Consider the following 14,294-nt stretch of genomic DNA (forward strand, 5'->3'; position numbering starts at 1 on the left):
CTTGAAAATAGCTTATTTTTCCTCGTTCTAATTGGATTTCCCTCCTTAAGTGACACATTTGGTGCTTCATCTGATTTATTATTCCTAACAAAATCTCTTCTCTATTTTGTTATGTGATTTCGTCCGTTTCAGCGCGATTCGCGTTGTTAAAAATTTGACTTCCCGAAAGATTTACTTCTACTCGCGGATTTCCTGTTTCATATTCAGCTCGTAGCTTTTTTATTTCTCGGTCGATTTCGTTATTTCCTACCGTACGTGTTTCCCTATGAGGTGAATTGTTCATATTTGCTTCGTCTTCGTTATCCGATCGTTCAAATACTGAGCTGTCGTAAGAGGTAAGTGAGAATTCATCTTGTATAGATATATCACTAACAGAACTTGTTGAAGGTAACCGTATTCGCCTTCTAACCCGGGTGTTTACGATAGACTGTGCTGGTGGTATTATACTAGTATCTAATTCCCTGAATGGAAATTCACGCTCTATTGTTACATGCGCGGGAGAATTAATCGTGTGAGAGCTGTCGTTATTAAAATTCAAAGTACGGCGCACGCTTTGGTTGATTATTTGTCTTGTGTTGTCTATTGAGCGAGGAAGTTCAAAGTTATCTAACCCGGCGAGCCGTCTTAAGGGGGTCATCCCGTGTGACGGCTTCAAAAAATCGATTTTTTTTTTGCATAAATCTAATCTAGAGCATGCATAGAATATACTGGCAAAGTAATTTTCCAAAATTCGAAGTCATTGAAAAGTTACAGCAGTGAGAAGGTAAGGTGTTTTAAGCACGCAGCTGAGCGCTCGGCAGGGCGGGGAACAAGAGCTATTGTATACCTTCGGATTCTTATCTGAAGCCGATTCTATTCACACGCACGTATACGCACACATATTTAGAAGGGCGCTGCTGTCCTGAAACTCAAATGGAATGTAACGGTTGCTTAGTTTTGGCTTCGCAGTCAGCGGCGTAACAGCTCTTGAGTCGTCGTAAGCAGTAATATTGTACCGTGCAAGTGCTTCAAGTTTGCAATGAGTGACAGGAAAGGAACAAAAGAAACTCACGCTCATGCTGAGCGAAAAAAGAAGAGAAAATTTCAAGGAAACCGTTATTCGTTGGAAAATGATCTGGATTATACGTCGGCATCAGCGAAGAAACTGAGGCTGAAGCTAAGAGCACGCTCGACCAATTCCATCACGAGAAGGCCCCATTATCCAAGGAAGTACAAGCAGTAGTTAAATCTATCTATGAAGATTTATCCAAGGATGATCTTTTGACCCGATGTTTAGGAGCAGAGACGCAGAATAATAATGAGTCGTTAAATTCACTCATTTGGACGTTCGCTCCGAAACATCTACATTCAGGCGCTCAGATAGTTCAGATTGCAACTTTTTTGGCCGTCGTCATCTTTAATGAAGGCTTCCAAGGCATTATTAAGATAATGCATACGATGGGCTGTTCAATTGGACGATCAACGCACGCTTATGTAGAGCGCCGCGACGAAGCCCGGATCAGCCGTTCCGAGCAGCGCATGAGCGACGCGGCAAGAGAGGCTAGAATTTCAGCCAGGGAGGAGCAGTCGGCCTTACGAAATTTGCAAGAAGAAGAGGAAGGGATACTCTATGCACCAGGAATAGCAGATTAGTGGTAAGCAAAAATTTCATGGTGTAATTCACACGTGAACTTTCAAACGCGTTTTTCTCAAAACTGGATTTTTTTAACTGGTGTCCATGATTTTTCGAAAACGGTTCAATGGATTTAAATAAAATTTTAATGGTAGATTCAGCACATGTGTGGCTATCGTGTGAACTAGAATTTTTAAAAAATATTGAACCGTTTTCTGTCCGCATAAAAAATAGTCGCAAAAAATCATGCTATTTTGAGTTATAATTTTTAAAAGCATGCGAAAAATTGAATTTTTAATATTTTCAAAAAATCCTAGTTCCCACGATAGCCATTCACCTATAGATTAAAATGCAATTTGATTTTTTTATTTCAGATAAACCAGTCTGCCGGAATCGTGGACACCGTTTGTCTGCTTTTTTTTTTACATGGGTGCCATTCCAGTGATGTAACTCGCCATCGACGCCATATTTTTAAATAAAAAAATTTACACATATAGTTTAAAATGTAATAAATATATAGTAAAAATTTGGAAGCTCTGTATTTTTTCATTTCGCCGCAAAAAAATGCAAAAAAACCTTAAAAAAAACGGTCGTCACACGGGATGACCCCCTTAAGGTTCTGGTTGCAGGTTCACTATGCAACCAGGTACGGTTTCTTATTGGTTCGCGGGATATATTGCTTCCTTTCGACATTCAATATGCGTATATATTACAGTGTTTTTCTGGACTTACATTATCGCCGTGATTCGCATGTTGTATTTTTTCGCTGCGTTGGCAGTGTTTCTGTTACACGATCCGCTGTCGGTCGTCGTTAGGTGTCAAGGTTGAATCAGCTGGGGCTGCCTCTGCTCCCTGTACGTTACTCCGACGTATGATGGGGTGATGACTTGGGGTGGGTTAGCTCGGTATGCTGACGTACTGTAGGCTCCGGTGTCGCTGACAGCAGGCGTTTTGGTGATCGTATCTCCGATGATCGTCCTCGATTCTGCTGTGGCGTTGTCTGTTCCGGTTCCTCAGATCTCCTTGAATTGCTTCTAATGAGTCGTCGATACATTTTCTCGTGTGTCGTCCCTCATAGTTTATTTTGATTCCCAATGTTTTGAGTCTTTCAAATTGACCTTTCTCTTATTCCTTTCTGTTGCAGGCTTGGACACCGCGGGATCCCACCACTGCCACCAATTTTGTTGTGCCCTTGGTGGCGATGAGCACAACCGGTAGTTGGGATCCGGTGTAAACGTGCAAACGTATAGGATGATAGTGGAATTTAATAGTCTTGAGGTGTTTTTAATAAAACGTATTGTTTGGTGTAATAGAACTTTTCTTCTTATAATTCCTGATAACGTTCTTATTGTATTTTACATGTACACTTTTAACTTATACTACACCGTTTAGATTAATGTATCGCGTTATTGTAATGTCGGATACTCGTGTTACTCTCGAGTCAGTTATCTCATACCTACGTAACGCGCGCGCTCTTAGACTGGACAGTTCTTTTCTCTCTACTCTCTCTCTCTCTGAGTAGGTAGTCCAACTCTTTATATATCATTCGTGAAATTAGGATATTAGGTTACCGACCTAATTACTCAACAGTTCAAAAGTATAACGTGATGTTTCTGCGAGAGCTGTGCACTTGGACACGGTGCATTTGGACACAGCCAATCACAGCACCGTGTGATTAGAGACATTTGTAGGGTCCCTTGGAACAGCGACTTGTGATTGGACTGTGTCCAATTGCCCCGTGTCCAACTGATATACACCCTGTTTCTGCAGCGCGTGCACTTTTGATTTACTTGCCGTATTTCGGAGTGTTCGTTTATGCAACACGTGCATTTCGGCTGAAACATCTTTTAGCGTTTCATCATATTTTGTCCTACATAACAAGATGTTTTTGATGATAACGAAACAAATAACTTATATAAAAAAGAATTAGAAAAGTATTTATCCGTAATGATTGAATTAATAAAAAAATAATTAAAACACTCGGTTAAAAAACTATGTGGAAGTGATTGTACCATTATACAATGATGAAGTATTTAAGTCACATTTTAATAACTTTTCACTTTATAACTTTTGTTTTATTTAAGATCAACGATTTTAACTTTCATATTCATATTTTATACAACAAAATATGAAGATTTAGGTAAATTTGTGAGAAAGTCCGTTCCCTTCATCAAATGTATTACTAGTGTTGCTGAAATATTACTTATTTTTTTTTTAAATTACTGTTAGACAGTGCTTTATTACTCAAAATAAATATGATTTAATAACAAAAATAATAAATTTTTATGAGAGGTGTCCTAAACTTACCTGTTTCTACACGTTTTGCCTCATTTGATGTAATAACAAGTACATTACATACATTTTATTATTTGTAACATCTTGCAGAGTTACTCTGGTTTTGTTACTTTCGTTGGAAGTCATTTTGAAACACTATTTCACTTCAAGGTTTATATTGGAGGTTAGATTGCGTCAATTTCATCGACGCAATCTAACTTATCGTTCTCTTTGGAAAATAAGCACTTATAAGTGCTCACGCTTTTACTGCCCTACCTCGATAGAAGAAGCGAATGTAAGCGCGAGTTACGACGTCATGCATGACGTCAATATGCAGTTTCTAAGCGCTTATAGCGCCAAAGTAAACGACGTGAGCGATATTTATAAGCGCTTAAAGTGCGTAAGCGTTCAAAGCGAATGCACCCATAGTCAAAGGTCTCAGCTAATGAGAGCAGAGAAAGCGACAGCCGAGAGAAAGATGTCTTCGGCCGGCGTGCGACCATGATATACACAAATCTCAACTTGCTGCGTCCCTCCGCCTATAGCTACGAGACACAGCGAGGCCAGTGCTGGGAGTTCGGGATATTTTCTAGCTGACAGGAGCTCTTCTGCGCATGCATGAGATGACGTAGTAGCTCGACGTAAGCAGTTTCCAATAACGGCGGTAGGCACGAGTAAAGGGTTTTTAGAGGATATGCATAAAATATTCGGCCGTCTGTCTGTTGTTGTTTGCCCGCGAGTGGTTAGGGTTAGGTTAGATGTAGTAAAATGTTACAATAATTAATTAGCATAATTAATATAGTTATAATAATTAGTGTAGCTGTGTATGTGAAAAATGTGATAATATAATATATATATATATATATATATATATATATATATATATATATATTATATATTTATAATAAATAAAATGTGACAAAAAAGTGCAATTTTAATATAAAGTGATATTGTGATAAAAAAAGTGCAATTATTAAGTTAATTAAAGAAAAAAGTGCCGTATTGAAAAAAGAAATGTCAACAACAGCCTTCATCATCAAGTGGCATCGAGGAAAAGAAGAGGAAATGTGCGAGAAGAAAATTCCAATATACATGGTTAAATATAAATATTTTCAAAGATTAGTTGGCTGCAGAAATTACAAAATAAAAAATATATTTATTTTTACTCATGAACAGCATTCTGTTTCTTCCCACAAATTTTCTTTTCTCCCTACAATCCCTTCATATTTTCTTTTAGGTGAAGGATCTTACGATACCTTAAAATAGATATGGCGCTGAGGTTACCACAGCGTTTGCTCAATGCGCGTGCGCGAAAATATATCCCGAACTCCCAGCACAAGGCAGCGACCATATAACTTTTCCCCTAGGGCGGAAACGTGAAAAGTTTCTATGAGCTACATGAAATATAACAATCCTAAGGTTATAGCGATGTTTTTAAGATTAATATGTTCTACAGCCGATGGATATAGTTGATTTGGCCGATAAATCATGTAGGAATCATGTTTAGTGATTTGTGCTTTTCACGCATAGAGTTACTTGATTGCGTAAACAATGAAAAAGTTCACGTTAAATCGATAGAGCGAAAAGTAAAAAGTTCCGCTCGAAGTTACGTGATCGTTGCCCTGAGCGAGGCTTGACACACTAACACATGTGCATGTATTGTATAAATAAATATACAAGCAAAATTGCGATACCGTTATGTCGTTATATATTACACCTAAAGAAGATAGAAGATTGAGAAATGTAAAATTTTTAAATAAGTCTATTTGAAAAAATATATAGTCCAGTTACAAGAAAACCCTGTATTATATAAATATGTAAAAAATAAAGAGGAGAAATTTATCTTATATAATATAAAAATTTATTTTATATAGTACAGCTTAAAACTCTAAAAATTATTATTTTCTATTTTATATGATTTAGCTGGTGCCACAGTCTTATTATTTGCATAATCTGTAACATACGTCCTTGTTACTATGCATTTCGTCATGTGACAATTACATGGAACATCATGTTCCACTTCTTCTGCATCTAACAAATTTACTTCTATATTATAATGTCTTGGACACAATGTATCTCTTTTTAAGGACAATCTATAAGCAATAGGTTCATGTTTTATTACTTTAATATCTGTAGGTAAAACAATTATGGTTTGTTTCCAATGTGTTGGTTCAACGCAAGGTCCTGTAGACATTTCTGAGCCATCTGGAAATTCAACTGTAAACCAAATGCATATTCCTTGATATTTTCCATTTTTGTCACATACTGATACATAGTCCTCTCCACCCAGTAGATTTAGATCTTCCACAGAAATGCATTTTAAATCTAGCCAAGCCAGCAATTTACCTTCAGTTAAAAGATCATCTTGATTTAAATACAGTATTTCTGGCTTCATGGATTTAATTTCTCTGTATTGCTTTCCAATGAACCTATTCAAAAATTAAGACCATGTTGCAGAATGGACAATTTATACGATAATAAAAATAGGCGACAATTTATGCGATAATAAAGATTATAGAGGCAAAATATTCTTAATTATCTGTTTATTTTTAATTAAAATGAATTTTGTTTATTGGAATTTATAAAAGTTAATAGAAGTTGTAATGTTAAATACATATTTAAAAAATATTTTTATCTACAAAAAGCTGATTTTTGCTTTATACTTTTGTAATAACTACCTCATACTGACTCCATGTACATTGTCCCAAAATTCGTACATGATTCGTAATTGACATGGTGAAGCATACAATTTTGCTATGGATGGGAATAATAAACCATTCTCCCGTAAAAAATTATCTCTTGCATAGAGCAAAGAATCTAACATTCCTTCATGTACTAAATAAAAACCCATCCATTCTGAGATAATTATATCAACTTTCTCCAAACTATCTGGATGGATATCCTCTACTTTACTGTGAATTACTTCAATTTTGTTCTGTACATTATTTTCTATTAATACATGCTCAATAGTCTTTGCTAGTATACTTGCTTCTACTGCATAAACCTTTTTTGCACCAGCTTGAGCACTAAAAATTGACAATATACCTGCAAGTGTATGTAATTTAATGCTAATCATAGACAGGAATATAATACATTAATTTAGAAATATAATAATTACCTGTACCGGCACCAACATCCATTACTGTTTTGCCTTGAAATTTATCTTTTGAATTAAAAATAGCAGTTTTATATGCTAAGACACGTATCTTGTCATCTAGCATTAATTGGTGAATCTAAAGATATGTATGATATAAATATATCATATGTATATGTATGTATAAAAGTATTATATGATACATTTGTTCTACTTACGTCAAGTTCTTCATAACTTTTAAAATATTGATCCATAATTTAATATATACAGATATAAGTAATAATATTTTGTAGTATGTAATTATATTTTGTATGTATGTATATATATAAACATATATATATACATATATATATATATATATTCAATTTTTTTCTATTTATCAACTATTTGTTTTCTCCAGCAAAATAATTCTACTCAGAAAAACAAAGTGTTAGTTCTATGATATTAATCATATATATAATTTTGAGAGAGGTACATATGTTTTTATTTCTAAATATGTTTTTATTTAAAGTATGTGTGTAGGTACTTTAAACAAGCATCTCAAGTTTTCAATATTTTGTGCACATTATCCAAGTTACATTTTTTAAAGTTTTATAGTTACTCTGATATTTTCTTTCTAATTTTCTTAGTTTGATGTCATAAAAACATATAGTAATAATCCACTATGGTAAGATAATTGTATATTCTTTTAAAGTTCTACTATATATTTACATTAACATCAGTATATGGTAAATACAATTATTAATTACTACTGAAATTATGTTATGCAGATAGAGAGAAAAGAACATAAATTTTATATATTTTTGCACGTAATACGTTGAATATAAATAATTAACATTTTTAAATAAATAAATAGAAAATATGTGTATATACCGAATAAGTAAAATATTAGCAATATACTAATATATTGGTATTTAATCAGAATGTCACAGCAGACTTGTAGCTACGTTTAATTAAGTTCATAATTTCTTGATATAACATACTAATATAACCTAACAAAACTCACTCACTTTTTCTCTCTCTCTTTTTAGTTGCAGGCTTCAAGCCTTGCATTATCAGACTACAGACAAGGGCTGGTATTCATAGTCCGATTTTATATTTAAGATCATCTTGGTTGCTTTCCAACAAGAGACACAAGTCGACACAACCATCATTCTATCTTTGGGTGCTTTCCAATTGCAATATCTCTAGATACTTTCATGTATACAGCGACACAACTTGCATTCCAATGTCGTAATCGTTGACACACACACACACATCCGTACTCAGCTCGAGGGCTACGGGAGCGTCCCAGATGCGCACATTGATAAATGGACACAGCCAACCACAACGCGGTATGATTAGAGATATTCTAGAAACTCTATAAACAACAACATATGATTGGATGTGTCCGTTTGTCAATGTGCGCATCTGGGACTCACTCGAGGGCTACTAGTCAGCTGTGTAAACTAGTGTTTTCTAGTGAAAATTACAGTTAATAAACGTAGAGGCTTGAAAAAAGACGGCATTTGCGACGTGAAGTGGATAATATTTTTTTTATTATTTAGATTTTATTATTTATCATTAAAAAATACCAAAATATAAGCATAGTTCAAAAATAATCCTAACCTTTCCCGACATACATACATGTTATGGCTCCTGCACACAGGACACGGTAATACTTGCCGCGCGGCGGAAGTTCGCGCGACAGCCAATCAATATGCTGCTTTCCGTAATAACCTTCTAGCTCCTACGGAAAAACAACATATTGATTGGCTGTCGCGCGGACTTTCGCCGCGTGGCAAGCATTACCGCGTCCTGTGTGCAGAAGCCATTAGTATACACTTTGTCTTAATTGAATCGTGCACAACGTTACACTTTGTGCATTTCTGTGTATATATGTGACAAGATGTGTTAAGCAAAAGTGGAAAGCACCCTTTGTTCCACGTTTAGTGAGTAACAAAGGGTGCTTTCCAATCGCTTAACACATCTTGATACACACGTACTTAAAACCAGTTTATTGGTCATTTATCTAAAATATCTTGTAAGATAATATGCAATCAATTAACTGGTTTTATGTAACACAGTGTATGCAACTGGAAAGCACCCAAAGATAGGATGATACTTGTGTCGACTTGTGTCTCTTGTTGGAAAGCAACCCTTAAGTACTGTCTTATGGCTCCTGCACACAGGACGCGGTAAGGGCTATCGCACACAAATTGACATAACTGCATATGCATAGCATAAGATCGTATGGACCAATGAGCATCGAATATTAAGCATCGAACACCAAAATGGCGACTTAATATTCGATGCTCATTGGTACATACGGTCTTATGCTATGCATATGCAGTTATGTCAATTTGTGTGCGATAGCCCTAATGCTTACCGCGCGGCGGAAGTTCGCGCGACAACCAATCAATATGTTGCTTTCCGTAATAACCTTCTAGCTCTTACGGAAAAGCAACATATTGATTGACTGTCGCGCGAACTTCCGCCGCGCGGCAAGCATTACCGCGTCCTGTGTGCAGTAGCCATTAGGGCCAGCGCACGAACATTGCCGTAGCTCCTTACGCCATCTTACGTGACAACCTTACGTTACGTGAGACGTAAGTTGAATGGCAACGCATGAAAATTTTACGTTACGTTACGAAGGAATATAGAGGTTCTGTGACAAAGGTAATTAAATCAGATTATTGAATAATAAGTAAAGAAACAATAATAATTTATCTTTACAGTCATAATTAGAAATGTCTATATTGAGCACATATTAATTTTATTAAACTGTTAAATGTATTTGTACAAAATTATAAACATTGCGTTATAACCTCTTCCCAACACTATGTACAGAATATGTTTGACATATAAATATTGAAATAAAATTTTAGGTTCTCAAGTCAACAAATATGGAAACATCAAAGTCTATGAAGTTAAAATGTTTATTGTCATTACTCTTAATTTATTATATGAGACTAAAATGGAGAAAAACACACAAACGATGGCAAAATAGAACATGGCTCGTGAGACCAATTAATCAACAGAGAAAACAGCAAGGAGAATATGAAAGTCTATTTCAAGAATTAAAAACTGATAAAGACATGTTTGTCAAATATGTCAGAATGAATGTTTAACATTTTAATAAGTTATCAACCATATTAAGATCTTATTTGGTAAAAAAACTAAGAAAGCTCTATCTCCGGAAAATAGTAATAATATATTAAAGTAAATATAGTTTATTAGTAAAAAATTGTTTGATGTAACTACTTTTTAAATTTTTAATTATGTTTCGAAATTATTGTTAGAAAAAAATGTTTTACGAAATTATAAACTATATAGCAAAAATTGTGATACATTTTTCAGATATCTTGCAACAGGGAATTTAGTAGCAAGTATTGCATTTTCTTTTCGAGTTCAACTCGAGGCAGTCAACTATTATACAGTTAATGAAAGAAGTGTGTCTAGTTGAAGAATAGTGGAGTGAAGAATAGTGGAAAAATATTGCTGATGGATCATTATACGAGTACATAATTGAAACGCAGCATCTGCGATAAAAAATCGAGGCATAAAGATATTACTTCCGGGAAAATAAGAGCGTGAAGTGGGCAAATTAAGTCCATTATTTTTTAAATATTTTCCAATATTTGACGATTCAAAAATGCCTCCGTCACTATTTTTTCTATAGGCTCCTATATCAACTAAACTAAATCTATATAAATAATCAGATATTGCCATAAGAACAATGCTGAATTGTTTCTTATAATTAAAATACAATCTTCCAGAATTAGGAGGACATCGCAAAACTATGTGTTTCCCGTCAATAGCTCCAAAGTATTTAGACATATTCTATCGGTTCTTCCACTGTTATTCAGTTGGACATACTAAATATAGAGACTGTAATGTATTAACAATAACAAAAAAACACTTCTTTCATTAACTGTCTAACAGTTGACTGCCCAACTCGAAAAGAAAATGCAATACTTGCTATTGAATTCCCTGTTGTAAGATATCTGAAAAAGTATTACAATTTTTGCTATATAATTTATAATTTCGTAAAACATTTTTTCTAACAATAATTTCTAAACATAACTAAAAATTTAAGAAGTAGTTACATCAAACAATTTTTTACTAATAAATTATATTTACCTTAATGTTATTATTAATCTGGGTTCCGGAGACAGAGCTTTCTTAGTTCTTTTACCAAATAAGGTCTTAGCATGGTTGATAACTTGTTAAAATGTTGAACATTCATTCTGGCATATTTGACAAACATGTCTTCATCAGTTTTTAATTCTTGAAACAAATTTTCATTCTCTTTGCTGTTTTCTCTATTGATTAATTGGTCTCACGAGCCATCTTCTATTTTACCATCTTTTGTGTGTTTCTCTATTTTAATCTCATATAATAAATTAAGAGTAATGACAACCATAAACATTTTAACTTCATAGACTTTGATGTTTTCATATTTGTTGACTTGAAAACCTAAAATTTTATTTCAATATTTATATGTCAAACATATTCTATACATAGTGTTAAAAAAAGGTTATAGCGCAATGTTTATAATATTGTACAGATACATTTAACAGTTTAATAAAATTAATATGTGTTCAATATAGACATTTCTAATTATGGCTGTAAAAATAAATTATTATTGTTTCTTTACTTATTGTTAAATAATCTGATTTAATTACCTTTGTCACAGAACCTCTATGTTCCTTCATAACGTAACATAATGTAAAATTTTCATGCGTTGCCGTACGTTCAGCTTACGTCTCACGTAACGTAAGGTTGTCACGTAAGGCTGCGTTCAGATTCCACACCCGAGTGTATTCTATTACTAGAAGTGTCATAGTAACATATACTATAGTGTTTCTAGTAATAGAGTGCACCCGGGTGAAAAATCTGAACTCACCCTAAGATGGCGTAAGAAGCTACGGCAATGTTCTTGCGCTGGTCCTAATGGCTTCTGCACACAGGACGCGGTAATGCTTACCGCGCGGCGGAAGTCCGCGCGACAGCCAATCAATGGGTGTTTTCCAATTGCTTAACACATACTTATCAATCAGTTTATTGATAGCATATTAACTAAAATATCTTGTAAGATAATATACAACCAATAAACTGGTTTTATGTAATACACAAAACGTAACTGGAAAGCACCCAATATGTTGTTTTTACGTAAGAGCTAGAAGGTTATTACGGAAAGCAGCATATTGATTGGCTGTCGCGCGAACTTTTGCCGCGCGGCAAGCATTACCGTATCATGTGTGCCGGTGTCATAAGGGCGCGGTCTCAAAACCGCTACAAATGCTGCGCAGCGTTTTTTCCTCTTGTTCTATTTCTCGGATTCGAAAGAAGAAAGAGAAAGAAGTAAAAACGCTACAAAGCATTTGCAGCGCCCGTTGGACCGTACCCTATTATTGAGATTGAATTAATAATTGACCAATCAGAGCAAAGTTCACTAAACTTGAGCTTAGTGAATTTTGCTCTGATTGACTAAATTTCAATTCAATTTTAATCTTAGGCTGGTATTCATAATCGAATCTGGGAGCGTCCCGATTGACCACGGTGCGATTGGACACAACCAATCGTTGAAAAGAATTATCTAGTGAATTACTAGGTCGAACCAATCATTACAATCTGTGTTCAATCGTACCGTGATCAAACGGGTCCCACTCGTCAAATCTTATTTCAAGATCGTTTTAAGTAATGTCTTAAGATACGAATACATCTCTGTGATTGGTTCATGACATCTTAAGACAGTACTTAAGATAATCTTAAATATAAGATCGGTCTACCAGCCTTAATTCTATGGACGTAGTATTCATGGACCCCGCATACGGTCAGAAAAGTGATCCTAATATGTAGAAAACGACCATAGATATAATATACATAGGCCGATATTCATAGGGCGGTATTCATAGTCGAATCTTATTTCAAGACCGTCTTAAGTAATGTCTTAAGATGCGAATACGGCTCTGTGATTGGTTCATGACATCTTAAGACAGTACTTAAGATGATCTCAAATATAAGATTAGACTATGAATACCAGCCATAGTCCGATTTTATATTTAAGATCATCTTAAGTACTGTTTTAAGATGTCATGAACCAATCACAGAGCCGTATTTGTATCTTAAGCCATTACTTAAGACGGTCTTGAAATAAGATTCAACTATGATACCGGCCATAGACTCCGCATACAGTCAGAAAAGAGAAGCCAATAGCTGCATTCAGTAATTAATTATTTGAGTTAAATACAAGAGCATGTGACCAATTAGATTCACAAATTTTACAACAGTTGCAAAGCAGCTTTCTCTGCTGAACGCAACCAATATGTACAGCCCTTCTGTCTCTTTCTACACAGACAAAATATGCAATAAGATTTAAATAAGATGTTTACTTGCCAGTCTAGGGGTGCTGTTGCACTTTATAATTTTATGGAATTGAGAAATGGATGCACGCGCGACAATAAAGTGACATAGAAAGAAAACTATAGTCCCTCTTTTCTCGCTCTCTTTCTAGATGTTGGTTTCACTCTATTAGACGACAGAACATAAGACATTCGGAGTCCATGGGCGGTATTTATAGTCCGATCTTATATTTAAAATCATCTTAGGCTGCGTTCAGATTCCTTACCCGGGTACACTCTAATACAAGAAGTGCTATAGTATATGTGACATATACTATAGTGTTTCTAGTAACAGAGTGCACCTAGGTAGGGAATCTGAACGCACCCTTAAGTATTGTCTTAAGATGTCATGAACCAATCACAGAGCCGTATTCGCATCTTAAGACATTACTTAAGACGGTCTTGAAATAAGATTCGACTATGAATACCGGCCCACGTATGGGTGCGTTCAGATTCCTCATCCGGGTGCACTCTATTATTAGAAACACTATAATATATGTGACATATACTATAGCACTTCTAGTAATAGAATACACCCGGGTGGGGAATCTGAACGCAGCCTATACTATGTTTATGCTTAATCCATAGTCTGATACGAGCTTATGGGGCGCCGCATACGAATTGACATAAAGTGTGGTCTACAATGTCTGTAAAAATATGGCTGTAAGGCTATAAGACGCGAAATGAATTATTTTCATTCGCTGACAGCTCAAGTTACGGCCTTAGGGCTATCGCACACAAATTGACATAAGTGCATATGCATAGCATAAGATCGTATGGACCAATGAGCATCGAAAATTAAGCATCGAACACCAATATGGCGACTTAATACTCGATGCTCATTGGTACATACGGTCTTATGCTATGCATATGCAGTTATGTCAATTTGTGTGCGATAGCCCTTATTCTTACAGCTATTGTAGATGAG

The 14,294-nt window shown here is 35.0% G+C and overlaps 1 protein-coding gene, 1 long non-coding RNA gene and 1 pseudogene across 12 annotated transcripts; 1 reads left to right on the forward strand and 2 right to left on the reverse strand.

Moving 5' to 3' along the window:
* Window positions 1-2,846, forward strand: part of LOC116853550 — a 25,831-nt pseudogene extending 22,985 nt beyond the window's left edge.
* Window positions 2,847-5,679: 2,833 nt separating this feature from the next.
* On the reverse strand, window positions 5,680-8,171 carry LOC116853555 (protein arginine N-methyltransferase 1). Of its 11 annotated transcripts, none has more exons than XM_032834681.1 (7): window positions 7,854-8,170; window positions 7,199-7,390; window positions 7,005-7,119; window positions 6,565-6,931; window positions 6,233-6,315; window positions 6,009-6,103; window positions 5,729-5,917 (listed from the first exon to the last, which is right to left on the reverse strand). In XM_032834681.1, exons 2-7 carry the CDS (start codon window positions 7,232-7,234, stop codon window positions 5,873-5,875), a joined length of 741 nt encoding a protein of 246 aa, XP_032690572.1. In that variant the 5' UTR covers window positions 7,235-7,390; window positions 7,854-8,170; the 3' UTR covers window positions 5,729-5,872. The 11 variants fall into 11 exon arrangements, with proteins under 11 accessions (XP_032690566.1, XP_032690564.1, XP_032690563.1 ...); XM_032834678.1 differs by having other exon boundaries at window positions 5,794-5,917; window positions 6,153-6,315; window positions 7,854-8,163; XM_032834680.1 differs by having other exon boundaries at window positions 5,794-5,917; window positions 6,009-6,091; window positions 6,153-6,315; window positions 7,854-8,161.
* Window positions 8,172-10,227: 2,056 nt separating this feature from the next.
* LOC116853557 lies at window positions 10,228-11,896 on the reverse strand. The gene is made up of 3 exons (XR_004380002.1): window positions 11,648-11,896; window positions 11,103-11,438; window positions 10,228-10,966 (listed from the first exon to the last, which is right to left on the reverse strand). It is a non-coding gene; the product is annotated as an uncharacterized LOC116853557 (long non-coding RNA).
* Window positions 11,897-14,294: the final 2,398 nt, after the last annotated feature.

Source organism: Odontomachus brunneus, unplaced genomic scaffold, assembly GCF_010583005.1.
Source record: "Odontomachus brunneus isolate Ranch 3 - 2012 unplaced genomic scaffold, Obru_v1 Obru_scaffold_356, whole genome shotgun sequence".
In the NCBI taxonomy this organism is placed as follows: Eukaryota; Metazoa; Arthropoda; class Insecta; order Hymenoptera; family Formicidae; genus Odontomachus; species Odontomachus brunneus.